The 26,375-nt window shown below is 34.5% G+C and overlaps 1 protein-coding gene across 7 annotated transcripts in view; it reads right to left on the reverse strand.

Moving 5' to 3' along the window:
• The window catches only part of PCDH15 (protocadherin related 15), a gene marked incomplete at both ends in the record, with an annotated part of 708,164 nt that extends 685,850 nt beyond the window's left edge, over positions 1-22,314 (reverse strand). For all 7 annotated transcript variants that reach the window (XM_082854334.1, XM_082854333.1, XM_082854332.1 and 4 more), the window contains one exon: positions 22,224-22,314. In XM_082854334.1, the coding sequence (XP_082710460.1) occupies positions 22,224-22,314 (91 nt within the window). The remainder of the gene's footprint in view (positions 1-22,223) is intronic.
• Between the last annotated feature and the right edge of the window lie 4,061 nt (positions 22,315-26,375).

The raw sequence follows: 26,375 nt of genomic DNA on the forward strand, positions 1-26,375 counted from the left end.
TATTAATAAAAAAAATCCTCCCCAGTGCATGTGTTTCAATTTATTAAATATGTTGATCTCTGCATATCTCTCCAAGATTATTTTGTAAGAAAAGTTTACTTTATAAGAGAATATCAATATGATATATGCAAACAGTAAGTTTACTAGGACGTCACAAAATATGAAGTTCATAGAGGCCTATTTTTCTGAGTTCTCTTATCTGCCTAAAGTCAGACATTTTAAGTAGATAATCCCACCTACCTTATCCAGAAATGAAAAAAAATTGTCAATATCATCTATTTTCTCTGCCTGTGAAAACTCATTCCCTAACCATTTTTCTTACTTTTAACCTAAAAATAAGAATCTTTTCTTTTTAAGAGTACAGTCCTTAAGTATTGTTTTTATTTTCAAACTTCTTATCTTTTCTCCTCAAATCCCAATCTTCTCTGAGCAATCTCATCCTTTCTTACCTGGAATCACCTACCCTATAAGAAAGACTGATGACTCAATAAATGAAGATTCACACAGAAAACTTAATGAACGCCAAAATGTAGGGGGAGGGAAGGAGAAGGGAAGGAATATTCCTTAAGAAAGGAACAGGTACAACCAAGGAGAAGTGAAATCAGAGAAAGGGATTGGTTGATGGTGTCAAATGCTGTAAGGGAAAGAAAAAGGAGATATAGTTTTTTCACTTGCATAAGGGAGTCATTTTGAACTCTGAAAGTTAGAGTCATTAGTGTGGAATGAGGATTTAAGTTTTCTATGTGATCATTTGTTTACTGAGTCACTAGTCTTTCTTATAAGGTAAATGATTTGGACTAAATAAGGATAAGATTCTGTGCAGAGGGATAGCAACATATGTAGATGAAAAAGGAGAATATTATAATCTTTCTGTTGAAAAGAGATAGATTACTCTTTATGTTTGTAAGGGGGTATATAGGGGTCAGGGCCAATGCTGTGTGTTTCTACTGGAGGAAGTTTACACACGTGTGTACGTATGTGTGTATGAGTGTATGGTGAGGTGTGTGTGGCAGGGAAGTTAGGTATCTGATGTCCCTGGCTTTTCCAAGAGGCTCTTCATCCCCTCCCCTGTCTTTGGAATGCATGTTATGCCCACCATTCTCCCAGTGGGAGCTGCTCCAAGGACATAACCTCAAGAGCGTAAGGTGTTTTTGAGACCATCTGGACAGTACACATGATTGAGCCAAGTTAAGGCTCTACAAAGATGTTAAGTTTCTCGTGGACAGGTGTGAAGATCTACTTCTCTTGAAACCACCCAAGATAAGCCTCATTAAGTTCCCCCTTGCTTATTAATCCTGCCACCTACCAATCTGGAGTGGTCTGTCTCTTTCTTGGGTCTCTCTCTGCTCTCCTTGTATGGAAGTCAGTTTGTGAACCAAGAGCATATAGAGCAGAGAGTGAATGACTCTATAAGGTATGAAGGTGGAAGGAAGCTTCTAGAGAATGATGCTTCAGCTGGTTTTTTAAGAATGAGGAGAAGATTTCCAGATAAGATATTGGACAAACTCTGAGAAAGATACTGAGGCATAAAATCTATGTTTTGTTTCAGTAAATCTAAGTTGTTTGGCATGTTGTTAATCAGGTAAAAGTTGAGTAGGTGAGCTTGAATAAGGAAGGCAGGATGAATTATGGAGCACTTTGTAGGCTGGGCTAAAAGATTTAATCATTTTAAAATTAGAACATTCTCTAACACCATACACAAAAATAAACTCAAAATGGATTAAAGACCTAAATGTAAGACCGGATACTATGAAACTCTTAGAGGAAAACATAGGCAGAACACTCTCTGACATAAATCACAGCAAGATCTTTTTTGATCCACCCCCTAGAGTAATGAAAATAAAAACAAAAATAAACAAATAGGACCTAATTAAACTTAAAACCTTTTGCACACCAAAGGAAACCATAAACAAAATGAATAGACGACACACAGAATGGGAGAATATATTTGCAAATGAAGTGACTGACAAGGGATTAATCTACAAAATATATAAACAGCTCATGCAGCTCAATACAAAAAAAAAAAAACCCAATCAAAAAATGGGCAGAAGATCTAAATAGACATTTCTCCAAAGAAGACATACAGATGTCCTAGAGGCACATGAAAAGATGCTCAACATCACTAATCATTAGAAAAATGCAAATAAAAACTACAATGAGGTACCACCTCACACCAGTCAGAATGGCCATCATCAAAAAATCTACAGATGATAAAAGCTGGAGAGGGTATGGAGAAAAGAGAACCTTCCTACACTGTTGGTGGGAATGTAAATTGGTACAGCCACTATGGAGAACAGTATGGAGATTCTTTAAGGAGCTTAAAGTAGAACTACCATATGTCCAACAATCCCACTCCTGGGCATATATCTGGAGAAAACCATGATTCAAAAAGATACATGTACCCCAATGTTCATTGCAGTGCTATTTACAATAGCCAGGACATGGAAGCAACCTAAATGTCCATCAACAGAGGAATGGATAAAGAAGATGTGGTACATATATACAATAGAATATTACTCAGCCATTGAAAAGAACAAAATAATGTCATTTGCAGTGACATGGATGGACCTAGAGATTGTCACTGAGTGAAGTAAATCAGACAGAGAAAGACAAATATCACAGGATATCACTTATATGTAGAATCTATTGATAAAAAAATTGTACAAATAGACTTATTTACAAAACAGAAATAGAGTCACAGATGTAAAAAAACAAACTTATGGTTACCAAGGGGGGAAAAGGGGAGAGGGATAAACTGGGGGATCAGAACTGACATATACACACTACTATATATAAAATAGATAACTAATAAGAACATACTGTATAACACAGGGAACTCTACTGAATGCTCTGTAATGACTTATATGGAAATAGCATCTAAAAAAGAGTGGATATATGTATAACTGATTCACTTTACCGTACAGTAGAAACTAACAACATTGTAAATTAACTGTACTCCAATAAAAATTAAAAAATAAAATTACTTTTTTAGTGTTTCCTTATTTTCCAAAAGAGTACTCTAAGAAAAAGTGCAAGTTTAATGAGGCAGTGAGATCATCTAGGAGACCACTGTACAGTTGACCCTTGGAAAACATGGGTTTAAATTGTGTGGGTCCACTTATACACTGATTTTCTTCGATAAATAGTTACAGTACTACATAATCCAAGGTTGGTTGAATCCTTGGGTGTGGAACTGCAGATATGCAGGGCCAACTATGGGACTGAGCATCTGTGAATTTTGGTATACGTGGGGGCTCCTGGAACCAATTCCCCCATGGATACAGAAAGACTACTATAGTTGTCATTTTAATAGAACATGAAAATGTTAACTAATAAAATAGTAAGGTGTATAGAGAAAGGAACTAACGAGTAGAATCAATAGAACTAATATACAGGATAGGTCTATATATATGAGAGAGAGTAGAGAAAGGAAATCCAGGTTGCTTCTCAAAATTTGGCTTGAGCAATTAGGTAGAAGGTGGATAGATAAGGGAGTGTGGGGGGAATAATGATTATTTAATTTTATAGATTAGATTGAATACCTATAGGACAAACAATTTCAAATGGTCAAAAATAAGCAGAAATAATTTTACATTAAAAAAGTCTAATACACTCAACTCACAAAGCTTTATAGTGGATTGTCTATCAATTGTATTGATTGTATTCCTTCAATTTTCACTGTATTTCTTCAATTTTCTGTCATATTCCATAATTTATTTAGACTTAAAGGAATTGAAACTATCACTAGAGTGGATAAGTACTGCCATATTACCTGTTCTAAGAAAACAACTAAAAATATAATGCTCCATATTACTTTATCAGTTTTTTTTTTTTTTTTTTTTTTTGCAGTACGCGGACCACTCACTGTTGTGGCCTCTCCCGTTGCGGAGCACAGGCTCCGGACGCGCAGGCTCAGTGGCCATGGCTTATGGGCCCAGCCGCTCCGCGGCATTTGGGATCTTCCCGGACCGGGGCACGAACCCGTGTCCCCTGCAACGACAGGCGGACTCTCAACCACTGTGCCACCAGGGAAGCCCTCTTTCTCAGTTATTTACGTGTGCATTCAGTCAAAGAAAAATTATATGGTCAATAGGTACTCACACAACATTCGGTACAACTAAATTTTAACATACTCCAATAATTAGAAAAGGTTCACTTATGATATTATTGTGGGAATTCAAGCTAAAGGAGGCATCAAATTACATCCATTTTTGCTAGTGGCTTGCTAGTGGCTGTCATACAATTATTACTGGGTTGCCCCCGTCTATCACAGCATTATTTACGAGTTATGAGCAATGGGGAATGAATATTCTGAACTCAATAACTGAGCATTAGGCACACTAGCCTTTCAAAACAGGCTTTAAGACTGCATATTTAAGTGATAAAGAGAAAATATTATGTGGAAGTTCCTTTTGAGGATTCACATGTATTTTCTTCTTGCACACCTATAAATTCATCTGACACAAGTTCTTCCATTATTCATTTCTTCAATTATTAATTTCTCATCTACCTCAAAGAAGCAGGTTAAAAGTAAAATCATAATTTTATTTTGTCTTCATTTATACTATATCTAATTGGGTGTGTAATACAGTCTTAGATAATAGTATATAATTTTATTATAATTAAATTTTATTTAACATTAGTGTGGAAAAATGTTGACTTATTTATTTCTTTAGTTAGAAATAAACAATGCCATATTTCAGGCTCTTAAAACTAAGGCTCTATTCTCTAGAACACTAAAATGCATGAGTTAACCCTCATTAGTTAAAATGTGAACTACATTAAAAATCCATCTTCTTAATCAGGATGAAGCTGAGATATTTTAGTTTCTAAACCATTAAAATCTTCATGAACAATTTTCTGTGAAAGCATTTATTGCTGGTACAGTTGATTCATAGTTATACACTGGGTTCCACTAGCTTAGCTACCTGTTCTGATATTCGCTGTCATAAGCACAGGAAAATTTAGAAACAATCAGTGGTTTATACGTTGACTGTACAAAGTAGTATCTTGTGAAATTAAGTTATTTGAAAAATAATTTGCCTGGAGCTATTACAGTGATTGCAAAGATAAAAAGTTGGGTGCATGTTTAAGACATTTAAAAAAATTTTTAAAAGCCTAATTAAAATTAAAATGTTTAGAATATGAAGAGCCATAAGGTAATAAAGCTTTTTTTTTTTGGCTGGAAATATGTTAATTAATTTTATAATACTGTTTCTCTATAGAGATATTTGTGTAGGTGTTTGGCTGCTTAAAACAGGGTAAATACATTAATTATAATTCTCTAAATGTAATTTGGCATAAGCCAACTTTCAAACTCGGGGTTTACAGTGAAGGAACAAAAGAGAGAAGAGAAATATGGTGAAAAGATTTAGAAAAGATTTAGAAAAGATTTGTCTAGAGTTTACTTGATATTTTAAAAGTATTAAAGTATTAATTAAAAATATTAATATTAAAAATATTACAATATTAAAAATATAAAAGTATTAAAAATATTACAAAATAAAAAACTGCTGGTGATCTTGAGTTTGTTATCTGATGACAAATTACAGACATTAAAAGTATCAAAGGAAACAAAGCTGGACATGTTAAAAAGGACCAGACAGATTTTATTCAGACTACTGCAGTATGGGAGAAAGACTTCAGGAACTGGGCTCAAGTCTGCTGAAACAAAAGGCAGGAGGCTTTTTCAATGCTGAGGTATGCTAAAGGAAAAATACCAAAGGACTTTAAAGGGGTGGCCAATGTGTCTAGGCCACCTGTGTTTGTTAACTGGCACTTATCAAAGTCAGGCTCCTACCCTCCAGCAGAGCCTAGGAGACAGGACCCCTATCTTTCTTGATGATCAAATTTCAAAGGGTCCTTGAGAATGATATTCCTAGGTTGTAGAAGATGTATCTCAAAGGGACAGAAAAGTATTTACAATTGCATGTTTTCTAAAGTAAATGCTCTAAGAAGAGATAGGTCAGGCATGTTTAGTCAGGTTTTGGCTGGAACAAACAATAAATTGTTTCAGCAGTGTTGAGCTTTCTCAGACAGGCATTTAAGGGGCAGCCCAAAAACCAGATCAAAAGGAGAGTAGTCACAGGTTTATTAATCACTTAGCTGAAATTTCCAAATCCAAAAATATGCCACAGATTCTAAAATCAGACCTGGATCCTGCCTCAAAAGGATTTGGTCTGTTAAGTTCCAAGAAGAAATATTAATACAGTTTTTTTGCAGAGGTGTGTATACTTATAGGTCAACTAGGATAGGCGCTAGATGGCCTGTACTCTCACTAATGGGAATATTGTAAAGGAAGCAGGGAATGAAAAGTATATTCTCACTTGTAGAGATAAAATTACAACCCCATGAGAAGTTCTGCTTACCTGACTGCAGCCTGAGTTTAAACTCCTTGGAGTCTCTGTGATCTCCAAGGTTTTAGAAAATAAGAATTATATATAAATCAATTATGTCTCTCACCCAAGGCTAATGAATATATTCACTGTGAGGAGATCTCTCGACAATAAAGAAAAACTGAATCTAAATCACAGAAAAGAGTTTAGGCACATAGAGAGAGTTTATGAAAATGTAAAAGCAAACAGCCAGACAATCCATGAGTCCATGCATCCTCTGATATTCCAAGACACTCACACACCAGCCATGCATCTATCTGTCTTCTGCTCTGAGAGCCATTCCTCAGAATCACAGATCCCTTCCACACTTTTACTGTCCTGATGTCCACAGCCAAATGACTAAGATTAATTCATGAGGGCCCCTCACTCACAGACATTTGTATCAATCAAGGACAAAAACAATACTGCATTTCAAGAGAATGGAATTTTTTGCAAATGAAGCTATGAGACCTGGACACTGTTTCTATACTTAGGAATGCTATTTATATGCTCTGTCAGATAGCAAACTTAAAAATATGTAAACAATTAAAATCTCAAAATGTTCCTTCACAGATGTCAACAGCAGTTCCACTTTGTTATAGCTATTGAAAATAAAGAATATTTTACTAACTTTACTTCTTGAAGGTTATATAAGTCCCTGGAATTATTTCATTTTATCCAAAAATATACAATTTCATTGGGAAAATAGAGAATTATTTATCCATTAATATAAGAGATGGCTGTGTTCTCAGTGTATGAGCTAGGGCTCTATAAAGTTCTTAAAAGAGGATGAGGAGAATGGAAATCAAAATGAAAAACAGGAAAAGAGACTAAAAAGAAAATTTATATTTGGTTTTAACTTTGGTAATTAAGACAGTTAATTTGAAAGATGCTTTTGCATATATGACAATTTCCAACTGCTTCAGCTGTGGATATACTAAAATAAACATTTGAACTTCAGTGAAATAGAAAAGACACATGATTAGGCTTCTTTACAATTATAAAACTGCAGTTCATTCTTCTCTACACTCCTAAAATACCGTGTAATACCTTGCATCACTACTTTCGATAAGAAGCCCAAAACAGAGAATTTTTTTTAAGTGGATTCCTAAGTGTATGTGCCTCTTTAAGCAGATAGAGATTTCTAGCCATGAACTCACCACTGAACTCATGGGTAGATGTAATCATTCACCAGATTTTACAATTATCTTTTCCTTGCTAAAATCTATCAGTCAATCACATGTGTGCCTAAACAATAAACTATTTAGTTTTGCCTGTTTTTTTAAAATACATAAAAATGATCTTAAAAAGAAATAAATTATTCCAGGACTTGCTTCTCTGATTCATAGGGAAGGCAAAGCTGGAATGAAAAGAATTATTTAAGAAATTCATGTAAAACTATACTTATTTAGCTGAGCTTTCCTTTAACAATTTAAGTAATAAGAAACAGTTCCAGGCAAAAAACGGTGAAGAGTTTATGTTTAATGTCTCTGGATATATCATTCTAAAACATATATATCTCCATATACTGGGAGATTTTCTAATTTTTCTCTCACCAAAATTTACCCATTCTATGTGGTATTCTGTCACAGCTCTGTTACACAAGTAGAATTCATTTAAATATAAGTACTGTTATTTGAAATCACATATTATATCTCATTTAATAAAAGTTTTATTAGTTAGAATAGGAAAAGGTATGCTGTGGTAACAAATAAAAAATATAAGAGGCTTAAGACAACAAAATGTATATATTCTTGGTCATTCTCCATGTCCAAATGATTCTTTTAGCATACCTGCCCAGGAAAGCAGGTTGGCAATGGTGAATGATGACACACTCAGCAGAGAAGAAAATGTGGTGAATTATACACTGGCCCTTAAAGTTTTCATTCAGAGGTGGCCTGCATAACTTCACTTTAAATCACAAATAATATAGTTGTGTATCACTTAAAAAACAAAAACCCCACAGAAGTGCAATCCTATATTGTACCTCTAAGAACAAGAAACATTTGGTAATAGATCTAATGATTAACTTCTCTGGAAAAAAGATTTTGAGAGAGTCATTACTAACATTTGTGAAACAGGGAAACCGAAGCTCAAAGAGATAAAAGTTAATTGACATAAAGTCATTAAACCAGTAATTCTAAGAATCAAATACTAATCTGTTTCCAAAGCCCTTTTCCCCCATTGTTAACATTTTTAATTGGATCTTAAAGGTACTTTATTAAACTAATCATAAATAGTTTATTATACTCTATCATCATTAGCAAGTTAATGGTGCTTTTCTTAAAAGGTTTTTATTTATATAATGTAATAAACATTACCAATTTGCCTAATCCAAGAACTACAGTATTACCAATTAAGCTGCATCTGTACACACCTCCCTAGTTTCTCATCCCCCTGCCTCTCCACCCCCAGAGGTAATCACTCTCTCAGATGCCAGACAAGGTCATCCTTATAAGCAGACCTTTTCAAGGACAGCAGTCTCAGGTCTCTTTTCTGCACACAGTATAACTAAATTGCGTTTAATTTGGATATATCACATTTTCCCTCGGGATCTGAAATTTATGTTATGAATAATGTTGGCAAATCATGAAGATATCTTAACCACATATTATTAAGAAGTCACATGTGGTAAAAAATATGGTGTGTACAGTGTGCTTAAAGATTTTTACACAGTGAAATGTTTTGAAATGTACAAAACAGGAAGAAGAGTGAAAAGAGCAAATCTGATAGATGAACCTGGGTAAGGTTGCCAGGTTACAGCCTAGCATCACTATTCAACTTTTTAGAATTACTAACTGGAATGACAGAAAGATACAAAGAGGCCCAAATCTATACAATGTAATATTTTTAAAGCCCTCAGTTGTATAACTTGGTAATGAGAAACTTAAGTCCCCAAATGTTATAGTCCTATTGTTTTCTAATATTAGGAAACAGGGCTGTGTATGTTTCTGTTTCATCCAAAATCATGTAAAAAATAAACCATGGATGTATTGAGACATACTGATGGTAAAACATGAGGACTTCATTAAACTGCGACCCTCCCAAGTATATAAAAGTCTTTCAAAACTTAATGTCATAGCATCTGCTATTTCCTTTGTGCTATTTTTCTTCCTTCTGTCATACATGCCTCTGCCTATCCTACTCCTATTCAAGACGTGGGTATCAATGACACACAGTACTTCCTGACAACTGTAGGACTGTGATGCGACTTTGAGAGCAGAGGATCAATAAGTGAGACCAGTTATATAAGATTATTTTGTGAAAAGGATATCCCAGGAATGGCAGGGCTAAAATTTGAGAGGACATAAGCTTCAGCTATTCTACCAACAAGCTGAAGAGAAATTTACTCCCGCTATCTGGGACAGAGTTTCCTCATCTCTTACATAAAAAGATAAACTTTAAAGGAATTCCTTAATAAGAGATTCTTGTACTAAACTTATTAATCAAGTAAACCTAGGCATTGTCCACATACCAGGTCCTCATCTGCTTCAGACATTCAAAAATTTACTATTCCCTGTGCTGTCCGTGGTGCTGAAAAAAAAAACCAGGCTAAATATGTCCTGGAACTTGATTGTTTCAATATCATATTTATTGAGCTCATGACACACACCAGATAATTTACTATACCCCTTGGGATAAACAGAATAATAGCTCCCAAAAGATTCCCACATCTCAATTCTCAGAACCTATGAATATATTACACTACATGACAAGGGACAACTTTAAGATAAAGAGATTATCCTGGATTATCCAGATTATTTAGGGTTCTTAAAAAATGGAAACCTAAAGCAGAATAATTTAGATTCAGAGGGAAATGTGATTATGGAAGAAGTGAGAGTGATGTGCTGTAAGAAGAACTCATCTGACTGTTACTAATTTTAAAGGTGGAGGAAAGACCATTAGCCAAGGAGGGTGGGCAGTTTCTAGAAGACAGAAAAGATAAGAAAATGTATTCTCCCTTATACCTCAGGAAAAAAACACAGCCTTGTCCACACTTTGATTTTAGGTCAGTGAGATTTGTATCATACAGAGCTGTAAGAATGAAGTTGTGTTGTTTTATGCCACATATTTTGTGGTGATTTGTTACAACAGCAATAGAAAACTAACACATCCTTTAAATATTTTACAGCATAGTTATGGACATAGACATGAAGACTCATAAAGCTATCAAAGTGGCATTCACAGAATATTATGAGAACACAGACTAGCTAACTAAATCATTCTGGAATTAGCCACATTAAATTGTTTTTTTAAAGAATAGTTCTAAGTTGAGTCTTGAATATCATTGGACGATATTCCTTCTAGTTTTCTTTTTCTGGGAATATATCTCACTTTGTATATTCAAAAGAACTCCCATGGAATTGATATTTAATAAATGATCTCTAACAAAGATCTTAGTTTGAATTTCAATCTTAGAAATTTAGAGAATAAACTGAAATTTTTTTCCAAGTTCACTATCATTGGGAAGGAAATCAGATGGCATCTCCTTTAAAATGTTCCTCATCTGATAATAGAAGGAAGCTTTAGGGGTTTTAAAATATGTGTGTGCATTCTGGTAATTTTTATATTATGAGAATGAAAATGCACTCTGGAATTTTTTTTCCTTTTTTCTACAATGTGATCCCAATTCTTTTCTGTAACCAGGGAGGCTAAAAGTCCAGTTAAGATTACTTTTTTAAAGTAGACCCATCAGTTAGAAATATGAAGTAACTAGATCCAAGAAGATGTTTATTGTGCTTTCTAGAATTTAAATTAGCTAAAGCGAGGCAGAAAGATAACAAAAGTTGAGCAAGTGTTGAGAGGCAGAGAGACAGAGAAGACAAGACAAAGAAACAGGAGAAAAAGATAAAAATTAGAAAGAAAGATGGAGTTGGGTGAAACATATTAAAAAATGAGAAGAATAAAGGATAAGAGAAGCATCCACATATAAGTGAAGAAAGAGAAATAAGAAGGAATTAAAGGAAGTTCCTTTGTAAAAAAATGAAACTAATATAAATTGAGAAAAACTTGAAGGAGGTAGAGAAAATAAGAGACAGGAGAAAACGGAAAAGGTATAGATTCCAAACGGTTACTGAGCTTCTTTTCTATGCCAGACACCACTAATAAATGCAGCTGAAAATTTCACAGGCTAAGTGGGCAGAAAATCATACAAAGAATTACAGTACACAGAAATAAGTATGTAGAAGGTATAGTGATTGTTCTAAGAAGTTGTCAGTTTAGTGTACAGTGTGTGATTGTGTGTGTGGGCTCTGTGTGTCTGTGTTTGTGTAAATGTTTTCAGATAAAGGAAACCTAAAGAAATATTGATTAACGATGATATAACAGTGTCTATCTTACTTTAATTTGAAAATAGTAATAATTATTATAATATACCAAAAATATGGCTTTATCATTTCCTATATGCTAGAAAGCATGCTAAACAATTGACATACATACCATCAGTTAATCCTAATAGCAATCAAATCAGAGTTGCTATTATCCTTTTTTAACAGATGGAGATCTAAGTCATAGAGAGGTTATATAACTTACCAAAAATCATATAACTGATTTTGCCAGGATTTGAACAAGGTCTGATTCCAAAGCTCATGCTTTAACTATTGTGCCATAGATAATCTTTCATATCCACATACTACCAATGCTTTATCATCTATTAATCCTCTCATGTTCCCTTTTGCTTTGACTGTACATATGAATTTATATGTATCAGATTTAAATCTATCATAGTTCCTCATTCATTTTCCAAGTAGCTCAACGTATCTCATCCTATAAATCTTTCTTCCACTAACTACAATTGATACAGACTTTAGCACACTTCTAGGCAGGCAGCATAAATACCATTCTTTTAACTTCAGCCTCTCACAATCTATATACAGTACATTGATTTATACTTGTAATCCTTTTTGCTGATGTTTCATATGAACTAGGCAGTAACATTCATGAGGTCAAGAAATGTATCTTAGTCATATTTTCAACCCCCAAATTTAGCACAAAATTGGCATATGGTAAATGCTAATAAATATATATTGAATAAATGAACATATAATAGAAATTGATCAAAGCTTCCATCATTCTCCTAAGGTTCCATGGATTAGGGTCCATATTATTGTACTTTCATGAGTCCTGTAGCACTTTGTACTAAGGCTATAAAATACAGTGGTTAAGAGTATGGCAGCTTGAGCCAGGCTGCCTGAGCTCGGATCATGGCTCTTAGACGCAGGAGCTATGTGACATTAAGCAAGATAGCTCGATATCTTTAAAGCTTCAGTTTCTTCATCTGGAAAACAGGAATAATAATAGAATTTATCTCACGGGGTTTTACTGAAGATTAAATAAGATAATACATACTTTGCTGAACATTCCTTTCTTCTTGCTCTACTAGAAATCTGGGTCTTCCCAGAAGATGCTATTTTTCTGTAGGTCTCTCAGGGCCTCACAGGGCTGGTGGTTGTTTTATCATATCCTTATATCACTAGGACCTGAGGTGGGGCATGTGTTCTTGAAACTTACTCCTAGTTCCCTATTACTACTGCCACCCTATTAAAAAGAGAAGAAGAAAGAAAAAAAAAAGAAAGGAAAAAGAAACTATATATCTTCAAACTCCCTGCATGTCTTCTTCCTCCACTCTCTCTTAAAACCACTCCAAACTTTCGCCTTCAACATTGCACCAAACTATTCCTGTCAATGCCACAAATGAGCACCACATTGCTAATTTGATAATCAGTTTTCATACTTCATCCTACTTGATCAGACTTGACACAGCTGATCACTTTCTCCTTTAGATGCCTTCTTCCTTTGGCTTTTAGTAAACCACTCTCTTCTGGTTTTCTTCTCATAAACTGTCTCTCTATATAAATATTCTTCCTTATCTAAGATGATGTTTCTACCTCATCTCCCTGGACTGTATGATCAATGTTTTTATGGCTCATATCTAGCCACATTTATTCCTTTGGTGAGGTCAGTCATTCAGTCTCTCCTGATGGTTAGACCAAATATATTGAAATCAAACTTTAAATGCTATCTTTTTCATCTTCTCTATATCCAACACACCAGCAAACTCTGTTGGTTATACCTTAAAAATGTATTCATAGTCAACCATTTTTACCACTTCTGTCATGAAAACCTGGTCTAAGATATCTTTATTTTCTGCCTGGAATATTGTTAATACATTTCTCACTGGTCACCTTGAACTTAACTGATGATTCTCAACATAAGGGTCAAAGCAATTTTGTTAAAACTTGTGTGAAATCATTTCACTCCTCTGCTTGAAACACTCCAGTAGCTTTCCTTCTCACTCAGAGAAAAAGACAATGTCCTTACAATTGCCCACAAGGCCTGTGCAATCTGCCTCCACCCATCCTACCTCTCTGATCTTATCTCTGTCCCCTCTCCCTCACTCTGCTCAACATTTCACCCACCATAGCTTGCTTGCAATTGTGTTCCTCAAACACATTAGGCATGTCCCCATCTCAAGTCCCTTTCACTCAGTGTTCCCTCTGTTTTCAGTGCTCTTCTAGGAATCTACATAGATTTCTTATAATCCTCTTTGAAACTTTGCTCCAAGGGTACTTCTCAGTAAGTTCTTCCCATACTTTCCTATTGAAAATTGTATTCCCCTAAGTATCCCTTTTCCCTGCTTTATTTTTGGATATAACCCCTTTCACATACTAACATACTACATAATTTTCTTAGTGATTTGGATTATTTTCTGTCTCCCTCCAATGTAAAGCAAACCCCATAAAAATAAGGATTTTTTTTTGTCTATTTTGTTGTTTGCTATATACATAGAATAAGGCTTGACACCTAGTGGCCACTTAAAAATATTTGTATAAAACTTTGTAAGCTTGTGTAACTGAAATGCAATGATACATAGATCATGTATATTATGTATAAATACATAATGTGAGTAGAGGAGAGTGTGTACTATATGTAAGCTATTTGGCACATAGAAATAACTCAATAAATATTAGCTATAACTGTCAGAAAATTTATGTGTACATAATAGACATTACATATGCTTACTGTACCTGAAGAATGAATGAATAAAAATAATCAGCATAATGTATTATTCATGTTACCTTAAAATGCTGTAGTTTTCCACCTATGGGGACACCATCAGAATTGCATTCTAGGTATCCAGCAGAGCAACAATGGCTAAATCCTGGATATAACCACATAAAATATTGATGACTGAGTTAGTATTGTCCTTTTCACACATTATCTAAGTCTAAGCCTGAACAGCTCTCATCAGTATTCCAACCATTCAATAAAGACACTTAATAAACTCAGAGTAGCTGAACAGTCATCACTTAGCAGTCTAATTGAGCAGCCCTGAGGGGCAGTATAGGATCCTACAAGAGTAGGGAAGATTAGTATCTCGAACAGAGCGACTGATGTCAGGAACAACTGCTGCAGTGTGATCCACCAGAATTTTGAACAAAATGCCCAGACAGCAGCTAATAATCAGAAAAAGACAGAAAACACACCTGAAGAGAGGATAGATTCAATATGAGTTTTCTACAAAGACTTTTCTAAATGCTGCCCTATAATGGGATAAATATTGAGTTTCTAAAAAAAAATTTATATATAATTTACCTAAACTCTGTTTTCCTGCAGAATGCTAAAAAGGATGCTGTGTGTAATACGTCCATAGCACAGGTAATTTATTGATTGCTTTGGTCCCTATGTTGATGTTGAGCAGTATCGTATAAATCAAACTCTCACTAAATATGTTTTTGAATTGCTGTTTGAACTCCAACTACTATCCTCAAAGCTTACCTACTTGCTACTATATTGTTAAAAAACACACTTCATCTCTCAATTCTATTTTTCTTTATACAAGGCTTACTTATTTAAATAACCACTAACTGGGTCATTCTGCCAGGTGCTGAGGGAAACAAAAGTAAATTAGACAGTCTCTGTCTCAAGGAATTTATAATCTAAACAAAAGAACAAACATTATAAGACATAATATAAAGGAGAAGGTGGATATTAATTTTTTCCAGCTTCATTGAGGTCTAACTGACAAACAAAAACTGTACATATTTGGGCTTCCCTGGTGGTGCAGTGGTTGAGAGTCCGCCTGCCGATGCAGGGGACTCGGGTTCGTGCCCCGGTCCGGGAAGATCCCACATGCCGTGGAGCGGCTGGGCCCGTGAGCCATGGCCGCTGAGCCTGCGCGTCCGGAGCCTGTGCTCCGCAATGGGAGAGGCCACAACAGTGAGAGGCCCACATACCGCAAAAAAACAAAAACAAAAAACCCAAAAAACAAACAAAAAAAAACTACATATTTAAGGTGCACAGTATATGGCTTGATACTTTACACATTGTAAAGTGATTGCCACGACCAGGTTAATTAACATATCCATCACCTCACATAGTTCCTTTTTTTTTTTTTTTTTTAGTGTGGTGAGAACACTTAAGATCGACTCTCTTAGCAAATTTCAAGTATACAATACAGAATTATTAATTATAGTCACCATGTTGTACATTAGATCCCCAGAACTTATGCGTCTTAAAACTAGATGTTTGTACCCTTTTACCAACCTCTCCACACTTAATTCTGAATGAATATCGTTAGTAACAACATCAAAGAATAATGAATAATTTAGTATCAAGGAATAAGTAGAATTTGAGTAAAATCTTCAGGAAAGGTTAAGATTTTGATGTCATAATATAATAGCACAGCATGTAATTATTGCATGTAGAGCAGAGATAATGGGTTGGTTTCAGCTTTGCCACTCAATAGTGGGAGTAATATCACACTGGGAAAGCAACTTAACCCTTCTGTGCCTCTGTAGTTTCCTGATCTATATCTGAGGCATAATAGTAGTGCAATGGTATGTGATCATTACGACAATCACAAGGACCTCATGGAGTTCTTGTGAAGAGTCAAGAAAATAATCTATATGAAGGGCTTTGTTAATAAATGCTAAATGAATGTTAGTGCTTATTCTAAAGAGAGGCTGTTTACACATAAAATACATATCAATATGATTTACGATTTCAAGAAACTTGTTGAACATGTAGAAATGATGTCTGTGAAATTGTAGGAACACTTCTTAATAGTATATAAGAAAGCATTCGACACAATTCATTACAAAAACTGAGAACCACAAGCAATCAAGAAATAGCTTTTAAGAATCGGAGAAAAAGAGAGAGGTGTTTCTTCTTCTTCTGTTTCTCAGAGCTTATTGATTTACTTTTTGGACTCTAGCCCTCTGGCCTTGCAGGGTGGTACAGATAGGCTTTACGGGAGCCTATTAGTAGAGTACACAAAAGCTACTTCTAGGCCCAAGGTCAGAGCCTAGAAAAGTGAAAAAACTTCTTGTTGCCAAAACAAGAAAAGACATATGCTTTTTGAAACCTTTGCTCTGAAACAAATCCATTTTGGGGCTACAGGATCCACAAGATTACTCACCACTGGGAAAGAGGAAACAGGAAATTCAAGTGTGGATACAATCTAAAAATGAGGACACAGCCAAGCTTTCATCTGGAGATGAAATTTAGAATGTTTAGGAAAGTCTTACTGGAGTAAGCATTGAAGGTGCCCTTTCTTGTCATACCATTCTAAATGTTCCATAATAATATAATCCAGACAGTTTATATAAATCTAATAGCTTATAAAGCTTCAAGAAAAAAAAAGGACAAATACTCAGGATTTTAAATCAGCCTGTAGGGAAAACAACAAAGTTACTCTTAAAACTTGAATTTAACCTCTCAGAATAAAAATACACTCTGTAAGATGGAATAAGTGAAAGGGGTAGACAAGGTAAGATGTCCGTATTATATTAAGATTAAAATTTGCATAAAATATATGCTATATGTGGTTTTATTTTTGTCTAAAATGTGTGTTATCTATGATGTATGAGTGTGTACATGTATATTGCTCTATAGCTCTTGATGTGTGCTGCCTTAAGAAATCATATTTAGATGAAGGATTGAGAAGTTTCAGAGACAATAAGCTTCATTGAAAATTACTTAGGTATAGTCTCCAATAATCACCTTTAATTTAATTATAACTGAAACAGACTCAAAAGAAACTACTGCATTGTACTATGCTCAGAGAAATATAATGTTAACAAGAGGAAGATGACCTGCACTAAGCTTTGAAATAACAAACTCAAAAAATAAATTTTACAAACATTTCCAGCATGATCCTGGGGAGACCATGAGTGTCCCACGAATAAAGTATTGCAGTCCATGAGGCAAGGATAGTGCTATAACAGTGCCCTATGTGACAGTCCATCATAGTCTGGACACATGAACCATTAAGATCATTTAACTCTTCTCACAGAGCTGTTAAGTTTACATAACCATTTCTTCTTAAGGTATCTAAAGGGGGGAAAAATCTTTCTTGGAAACACAAGTGTTTCAGCTCATTGGGCAGTTATATTTTCCTTATAATGCTTTTCATAGCATTGTAATTTGCATGACTCTCTCTTTTAAGTTTAATTAGTATTAACCCAGTGGCATTCTACTTTATGACCTCTGGATGCACTTGCTAAAAATGAAGTTTCCAGGTTTTAGTGTCAGACCTCAGAAGATTTGAGTCTCAGACCTTATAATGTGGCTACCCCCTTAATTGATTGACATGTCTGTCTCATCACTGACCTTCCATGGATTAATAGATTACCTAACAAGCATGAAAATACACCTGGAAATGTTCCTCAAACTTCACTTATAGTTTCATTTGAATCAGTAAACTCTCCAAGGAAAGAATACAGTCATTAATACTTTTAAGAATAAAATACAACGTAACAAAGTTAAATCTTCAAGGTGTTTAGTAAATTTGGAGAGATATAAAGAAAGAACGTACATATAGTGCACAAGAGCACAACGTACTCATTGTGCTTTGTACATAAATTTATAAAAAGAAGCATAATATTTATAAATAATTAGAAGTAATAATAGCAATAAAGATAAAAAGCAATTTTAGTGAACCTTGATCATATGTCAGGTACTGTGTGAAACTGCATAAAACTGAGTTTCAGAGTGTTATCATTAATAAGGAAACTGAGCCTAAGGAAGTTTTGTGACTTTCTGAGCTTATATACAGGATCCCTTCAGAAAGTTGTTCTGGTTGTGCGCTATATAAGGGTTCCATTCACATCATAGATATATGCTAGTTTACATAATAGCTCAAGGGCAAGAGGAAAGATTTTTGCCTTCCAGGCTGAATGCTTGAGCAGCCAGGGAGAACCCTTTCTTTAAAAAAACTGAAATTGGCTTTCATGATCTGCACACACAAGGGAATCTCTCTGTCTCTCTAACACACACATACACACACACTCATTGGCACACATGCCCTTTTAAAACTCCTCTAATACTCTAACGCTCTGGTTCCAAGTTAGTTATAATGTTACGATACATTGTTTTTTGTTTTTTCTCTTAAATAAATACTTCTCCTATCTGCTTCTGGAAGTAATATCTACTCAATATGGCAATTTGAAAATGCAGAGAAAATAATAAAAAATGAAAATAAAACATACCCCTTAACTATATAACATTTTCCTTTCTTCCTCCCTTTGCCTCCTATTTATCAATCATTCATGAACTCAAAATCAAAACAAAATAAACAAAAACACAAACCCTGTGGGCAACTTGGTTTCTTTACCTCACTGTAAATAATATGGTAGAACAAGGAATATTATTTTTATGTCTTTTATCCCACACAGCATACAATTTAGCAGATAGCCTGGCTTCCTCGGCTTCCCATCGCACCTCCTTTTCAGGCTCCCACACTCAATGTGGGATCAGGCCACATGTTCCCATTCCAATAAAGTTGTCAGGATTGATAATGCATTAAACTATAAGCTAAAATATCAGTCCTAATGCTCTCTTATTGGGAAGAGGGTAGCTACTATCAACTACAAATCAATTATGTTTTCCAATATTCTATTGGTTAGCTAAATTCTGACTTTTAAAATGTAATATCATACTATCAATCTCATGTTATTAATGCGTGCTTAAATATGTAGTCATCAAACAAATGAAATGCTCATTAAGGAATAGACCATCTGAAAATTTTATTACTGAACCTAAAACCTTACCCCAGCAATTTGAATGAGAAATATCAAAAGACTCAAAATTTAGCCCCAAGTTCCCAAGTAAAAAAATTAGTTGTAAAATATTGAAAATAACAATTACGCAATATACTTTTCTTAGAAGCAGATTCACACATTTGGGTAATACTAGAATATTTCATTTCAGGTTAAAATTTTTATTGAATAAACAGTATTTTTCCCTTCCAACTGCCTTATGCCTAAGCAAGGAAATGCACGGAAAAACACAGGAAACTGTTTTTAATTGCAAGTCCAGGAGAATTCTATGTTTTAACATAACAGTGACCTAAACTGTTATACTAATAGCCTTAGGGTAGTTTCAATTTTTTCTCCTTCATTTTCCTCTATCCGAAGCTTCTAACTATGTATGGAAATCAGTTGTCAACTATCAAAAGGGCTAATCCAACCAGTGGATTACCTATGGCAAAACTGCTTTAATTTTTCCTTTTTTTCTCATATTTCTATCATGATTATGATTCTCACCATTTTCTTCTTTCAATCTAACCCACACCTGCATCCCCAAGCATTTGGATAAAAAATTGTTTCAAGAAATTCGTATCACGTATTCCAGTTAAGTGTTAGTTTGTGTTTTAGCCATGATTGCTTACTCCTGATTTAATTCCTGCATAATGTGGGCTCAACTTTTATATGGATTTAAAAAAAATAGTAACTATGAAAACCATTTTCATGAACAATAGAATAAAAGTGATGTCAGAGTCCCTAATTGAAGGAGACCAGAGAGAAGTAAAGACCTGAGGGCAACCTAGGGGAATGTATTATTACCTCTGGGGGCACACTCATTGGAAGATACAAGTATGGAAGGAATGATGAAAAGCATATAAAGTTAAGAAATCTCTATAAAAACTACAGAAAATTTTTGTTTCTTTGCCACAGTTCCAGTCCCTTCAGTCTTCCTAAGTACTGAGCAACCTATCTCCAGGAGAGAACTGAAAAGTCTTTCTAACTGTAGCTGGAAGGAGGTCTTCCATGAGCGCAGTGAGGGGGCAGCCTCACTATAAAATGTAACTTGGCAGTTGTGAAGTTGCACTGTGCTTCAGAAAGTAACTACTTGATGGCCAACAGTGACCTGATAATCTTATTTTGGTGGCTATCTATACAGGCACATTTAGAGAGACCAAGAGCTGTAATGAGCTTATTAAAGAAACTAATTTATAGCATTACCAGTTAAACCAGGAGTGATTTCCTCTGATAACCTAAATTGCATTGCTAAAAAGTACAGGGTTTGTGAAAGTCTAATGTGAGCAATGACAGTGAATCCTTCCCTCTCAGTGTGAACAGTAAATATGAATACAAATAGAATGCCTTATGGCATAAAGAAATACCAACACACTGTTTTGTCATCTATTCTTGGGGCATGATTTAAAAGGCATTCTTTTAATTTAAAGTCATGCTCTTTTAAGTTCCACTGATTTTTATTTGTGCTTCACAGTAGCAGTTACATTATTTATTTCTTACTGCACTTTTAAATTTGTTGTTAGACTGGAGATTCACAATCTACATAAATGGCAATAACATGAACATTAAATTCAGATGCACTTGAAGTAAACACTGTGCTAATTAGCAGAACTTTTCAAGGGTTTAGGCTGTTGACTTTATGAAGTAGCTGCTATTGTAAATTATTCTGCAAATCCCCAAAGAGGCATGATATCCTAACTATGGAGGACTGAGAATGTCTTAATATGTACACAATTTGAACACTGTTTGAGAAAAAGTCAAATTAATCCATCTATCTTCAGATCATTCAGTTTAGCCAAACAAAGCACACACACACAAAATTCACAATCTTTGTTGCCTCTAAGAGCAACTAGGGAACATGGCAACAAGGGTGAGGAGGTGATTGCTCGCCTGTGTACCCCGAATGCTGAACAAATGTCGAGTAAAAATAATAAAAAGTAATAAATAAATAAATTAATAATAATGAAAGAACAAAGTCATTTTTCTTGAATAGCCAACTTCTAGGGTGGGAAAATTTATCCATTTTTCTTCTCTTAAAGTATTACATATATACTTTCATTATGTAGTATATGTATAATACATACATATACTGCACACTTTCATTATGTAGTACTCAAAGACAGATTCCTCCAATATTGAAATATCTAAGACAGGCACATTTGGGCCACTGCAGATATAACATGTTAAATGGTCCCTACAGAGCTTGATGACGAATATATCTTTCTCAACTGACTGATTGACTATTAAGAAATGACTTGGAAAATCTAATGCCAAATTTTTTACATTTTTTTCACTCCTTCTAAATAAAATAGTGGGGGATGAAATAACGCAATCCCCAATTAAAGTGCTAACACTAAAATCACTTATGGCCTCTACTTTTGCCCCCTTCAGAGATTTTTTTCTCATAGGAAATTTTGGTATTTTTTACATTCCTAAGCTTTATCTAAGGCTACTGTTTGTAGCCTTAGATACTTTCTCTAAGGCTACTGTTTGTCATTTGTGTTTGTTCAACGATTAGCAAATAGAATTGAATTTTTTAAGTAATAATTAAGCATTTGTTTAGTGGGTATAAGTAAATGTTCATTTAGAGGCCTAGTACTGGATTTTCTACCATACTGCAATCCTTATTAAAAAACAAAGTGCATTGAATGCTACTTTTGTAAGTTAATCTTAATTAAGGAAAATTATTGTACAGAGTCACCAACCTTTAAAAATGAACTACAAGTTAGCATTACTCATTTCTATGGTGTTTTTCACATTCCACTGAAATTCTGGCTAACTCTAAAGGTCAAAGTAAAAGCATCCTTACCATCATCATATTGGCCCAAGCAGACTGTGAAGAGACAGCAAAAGGTAATCCCTGAAGCTAACCATTTCCAGAGATAAAACTGTTGGAACATCTTCAGTCAAATTCCACTCAAGGCTGATCTGAAATAACAAGAGGAAAAAAGGAACATTTGACGAGTTCATTAATCTGTTATAGGTAAACACAACTGTCACAGCATAGAAAAGCCTTAATGACTGCATAGTTAATTACCTGTGCCACACTATCCTTTAACAAAGTAACATACTTGTTTAATGTGCTGGAACTTATCTACATGAATTTGCAGACAAGTCTCTAAGGAAAGACATCTTTTCTGTTATTTACTTTGTAAGCAAGTAAGTTGAGAACTTAACATACTAATGACACCAGAACCACATCTTTAAAATTGAGACCCTGTGAGTGAATCAAATGCCAATCAGTTTAACTCACTAAATTTATCTTATGTATAGAATAGTTCAATTATAAAGAGTAAGCTTTCGCAACAATTTAAGATGTTAAACCAGTTGTTAGTATCTTACATGAAAATTTCAATGGACATTTGTCTAACAGAATTAAGTAGAAAAATCCATCATCAAAACACAAATTTCTTTTTAGTAGAGGGACAAGAGATTGACTTAACTATGTCATGTAAGACTAAGGATAACCCATCTTTTTTTTTTTTTTTTTTAACCTATCATTTTTTTTTACCACGTCTGTCTTTGGAAGCATTTGGATGAATTTCATTTTAATTCCTTTGTTCTTCTTTGCAATCTCCCAGTAAGTAAAGAAACTGGATGAGGTATTAGTAGCCTGTGAGCACACCAGATAATTTTTTCTTACTGAGAAATTATGTTCTCAGTTTCTTTGTAAATTGAAGAAATTATTCACATGGAATTGTTCCAAATTACGCTGAATATAGATCATGTAGAACAGGGATTGGAACTTCATTTCTCTACATCAGAGGTTCCAAAAGAAAAAAGTGAATTTGCCTAAAGGCACAATAGGGACAAATTGTGAAGTGCAGGGTTTGTCTGAAGAAACCAGCCCAGTATTTGACTTCCGTCAAGGTTGTCATGTGGGAATGAAAACCAGTATTACTGAGTTTTCTGATTTTCCAGAATATGGTAGAAATCCAAATTTCCACGTGAGACTGCCTAGTGTTTAGATAATTGTCCAACCCTCTTATAGACTAAATGCTTCTGGCAGGTCATATTGTCCTCTGAGGTCCTCCAGTTTACAACTCCTGCCTGGAATTTCCTCTGCTAAACTAGTCATGGGTAAGCTTCTTCAGAATGTACAAAGGAAATAATTTGAATGCTGCTTTTACATATATTTTGTTTCATCTATCTTTCTGTTTTATTTTTGTGTGTTTTATAAAGTTTCTTTGCACAATAGCATATATAAATATATAATTTATTTTAAAGTATATTAAAGGTGCAAACTCAAAAGTTTTTAATCATGAGATGCACAGTCCTTAAATTTCAAGTCATTGCACCAGATCACAGATATTTAAAAATGGAATCTATTCTTCTTGTGTTTCTTTATCTTAAAATAAAAAGGAGGCTTCTTTTTATCTAGCCCTCACATATTTTCCCCTTCTAACTGGTAAACAACTCAGCCTCTGCTTTTATAACTTCTAGGCACAGATAGCTCAAAGAACAGCCCATCACTAGATATCAAGAGAATATAATGATACATGTTTATTGCAGGGAAGGAAAAAATAAAACTGACTAATGTTAGTAGTTTTAAGAGCAGTTGATTAGAGTGTGGCTTCTTTTTAAAATGAAGTTCTTCAACTTCCCAGTTAGGACTTTGACCAAATTAAATAGCATCTCTGTCTCACTTTCCTCATTATTAACATGGAGATACAATAGTACCTACCTCATAAATTTATTTTGAGGATTAGGTAAATGGCTATAAATGCATGCTTAGAAGAGTACCTCAGAGGGAGGGCTCCATAAAGCTTAATATGAGTATTTCTGACTTGGCATCTTTGAAGTCTTCAAAGGGCTTAAACATACCTTTCCTCAATCCATCTTTCGTTTAACCTCTAAGGTAGGCATTATCATCTCTACTCTGGAGGAAATGTCGTGCTCACTGGCTCAAGGTTACAAACTTATGAGTGGCTGAAGTAGTGGTGTGGTTTGTAAGTCTGAAATTTCTGCTCATTCCATTACAAAAAAGGACAAGAAAATTTCCACGACAGCACTTGGTTCAGGTTTCAAGGTATATGGAGGCCCATAATAGCTTGCTGCATTTCTCTCCTATATCCTAAGGAGAAATATTACATCCCTCTTCCCATACCTGGAGTATAGCCCTATTAAGATTTATGGAAATAATGGCTTCAATTCCTCTTTCTTTCTTTTTTTAAAGAAATGTTACAACATTAAACAGAAAAGAGTCTTTACAATTTAAAAACAAGGAGAAAACACTTAAAGGATGTTAGAAAAAACTTTTTAAAAAGCAATATCCATTTTCATTACTAGTTTTACAATCTCTAGAATTGCAGGCAAAGTTCTTATAGATGCCTTCAAACAACACCTCTAACATGGTATTGTACCTTTATTATAAATTCCATATTAAACTCTGCCTTGTTCTCTGAGTACAAAATTTCCCTCCAGATCTTCTTGGCCAATAATAGCAACCTACAGCATGTCTAAAAAGACATGTAGTTGACCTATAAATAAGGTCATTGTACTTGTTTTTTCAGAGATAATTTATTGACATATTCAACACTCTGGTATAGTTAATAAAGATACGGTTTTGCAATAGGGATTTGGAAATACAGTTGACCTTTGAACAACTCAGGGCTTAGGGGCACCAATAACCCCCCTTCCTCTAACCAAAAATCTGAGTACTGTTATCTCTGCAACAAAAACAAAAGAATTGGCAATGACTAACCCAAAAGCAGGAAGCTGAAACAGTTTGGATAGAATCAAGATTGTAGTTGTTTTGATTCTATATATTGTGATCCCTAATCAAACATAAAGTTTTCCCCATGCTTAGTTAAAGATTTGTAAAATGAAATTACAGGTACTATATTTATTGAAAAAAAATCCACATAAAAGGGAACCTGTGTAGTTCAAACCCATGTTGTTCAAGGGTCAATTGTAGTATTCTACTGTCAATAATATTGGGAAAAAAGCACTTTTTCCAATTATGTTATAATCTCACACATAAGTGGTTTGAGTTTCATGATATTTACTCCATATTTTCCATAGGCTTTAGAATATTTTACTACTATTACTCAAGACACAATATACTGATTTTGAATTTCACATCATTTGTATGATTAAGCTACCAGATAAAGCTCATATTCATTTATCTGGCATTGAATGTTCTCAGAAATTCATTTATTCAACAAGTATTTATGGAGGGTCTATGAGGTACCACTCACTCTTCTAGGCAGTTGGAACATATCAATAAAAAAAAACTCACTCACATCTCTGCTTTCATGAGCCTTACATTCAGAAAATGTACTAGGGTTATATGAAGCAACCAAATGCATTCTGGCAACATAACTAGAGAAGAACTTGACAAGGAAAGCACAGCTATTCCAATAACCCTAGCTGAAAGCAACCTCAGTGGTATCTACTGCCTTGAGAACAGATTGCTGTTCATGTTTTAGAGGGAGAATATATAAAAGGCCTTTCACAATCAAGTATAAATCCAAAGGTTGTCAATACACAAAGCTCTACTCTTTAACTGTTGATCCCTGCTTCCTGTGTCTGGGTTGGTTGTGGTGACACATGGCAAAAGCAGCCAAGGTTGACATCACAGCAGTTTTCCCTCTGGTACATTTTTGACAATGTAAACTCCTTTTTTCCTATTTTTTTTTTTTTTTTTTTAGGCTCTGTCCCTGACTGCTGCGTGAAAGACTATTAATTTCTTTGACGTATCAAAGTGTGGAGTCTACTGCCAATACCTTGATGAGAAATCCCATATCAACACTGGGTCAGGAAGCAAACTGGAATCTCTCAGTAAACTGGGAGCTGTACATAAGCATCTGCCCTTCAACAGTCTGTTCAGTCAAACTCTGGTACTTTCCTATCTCTGACAGCATCTAGGTAGAGCTATAAAAATAAGACTTGACACCGCTTGTACTCCTTACAACAAATATATACTATTAACTTGCTAAAATAAACTCTCTTTCAAAGC

The sequence above is a fragment of the Leucopleurus acutus genome, assembly GCF_964270905.1.
Source record: "Leucopleurus acutus genome assembly, chromosome: 14".
In the NCBI taxonomy this organism is placed as follows: Eukaryota; Metazoa; Chordata; class Mammalia; order Artiodactyla; family Delphinidae; genus Leucopleurus; species Leucopleurus acutus.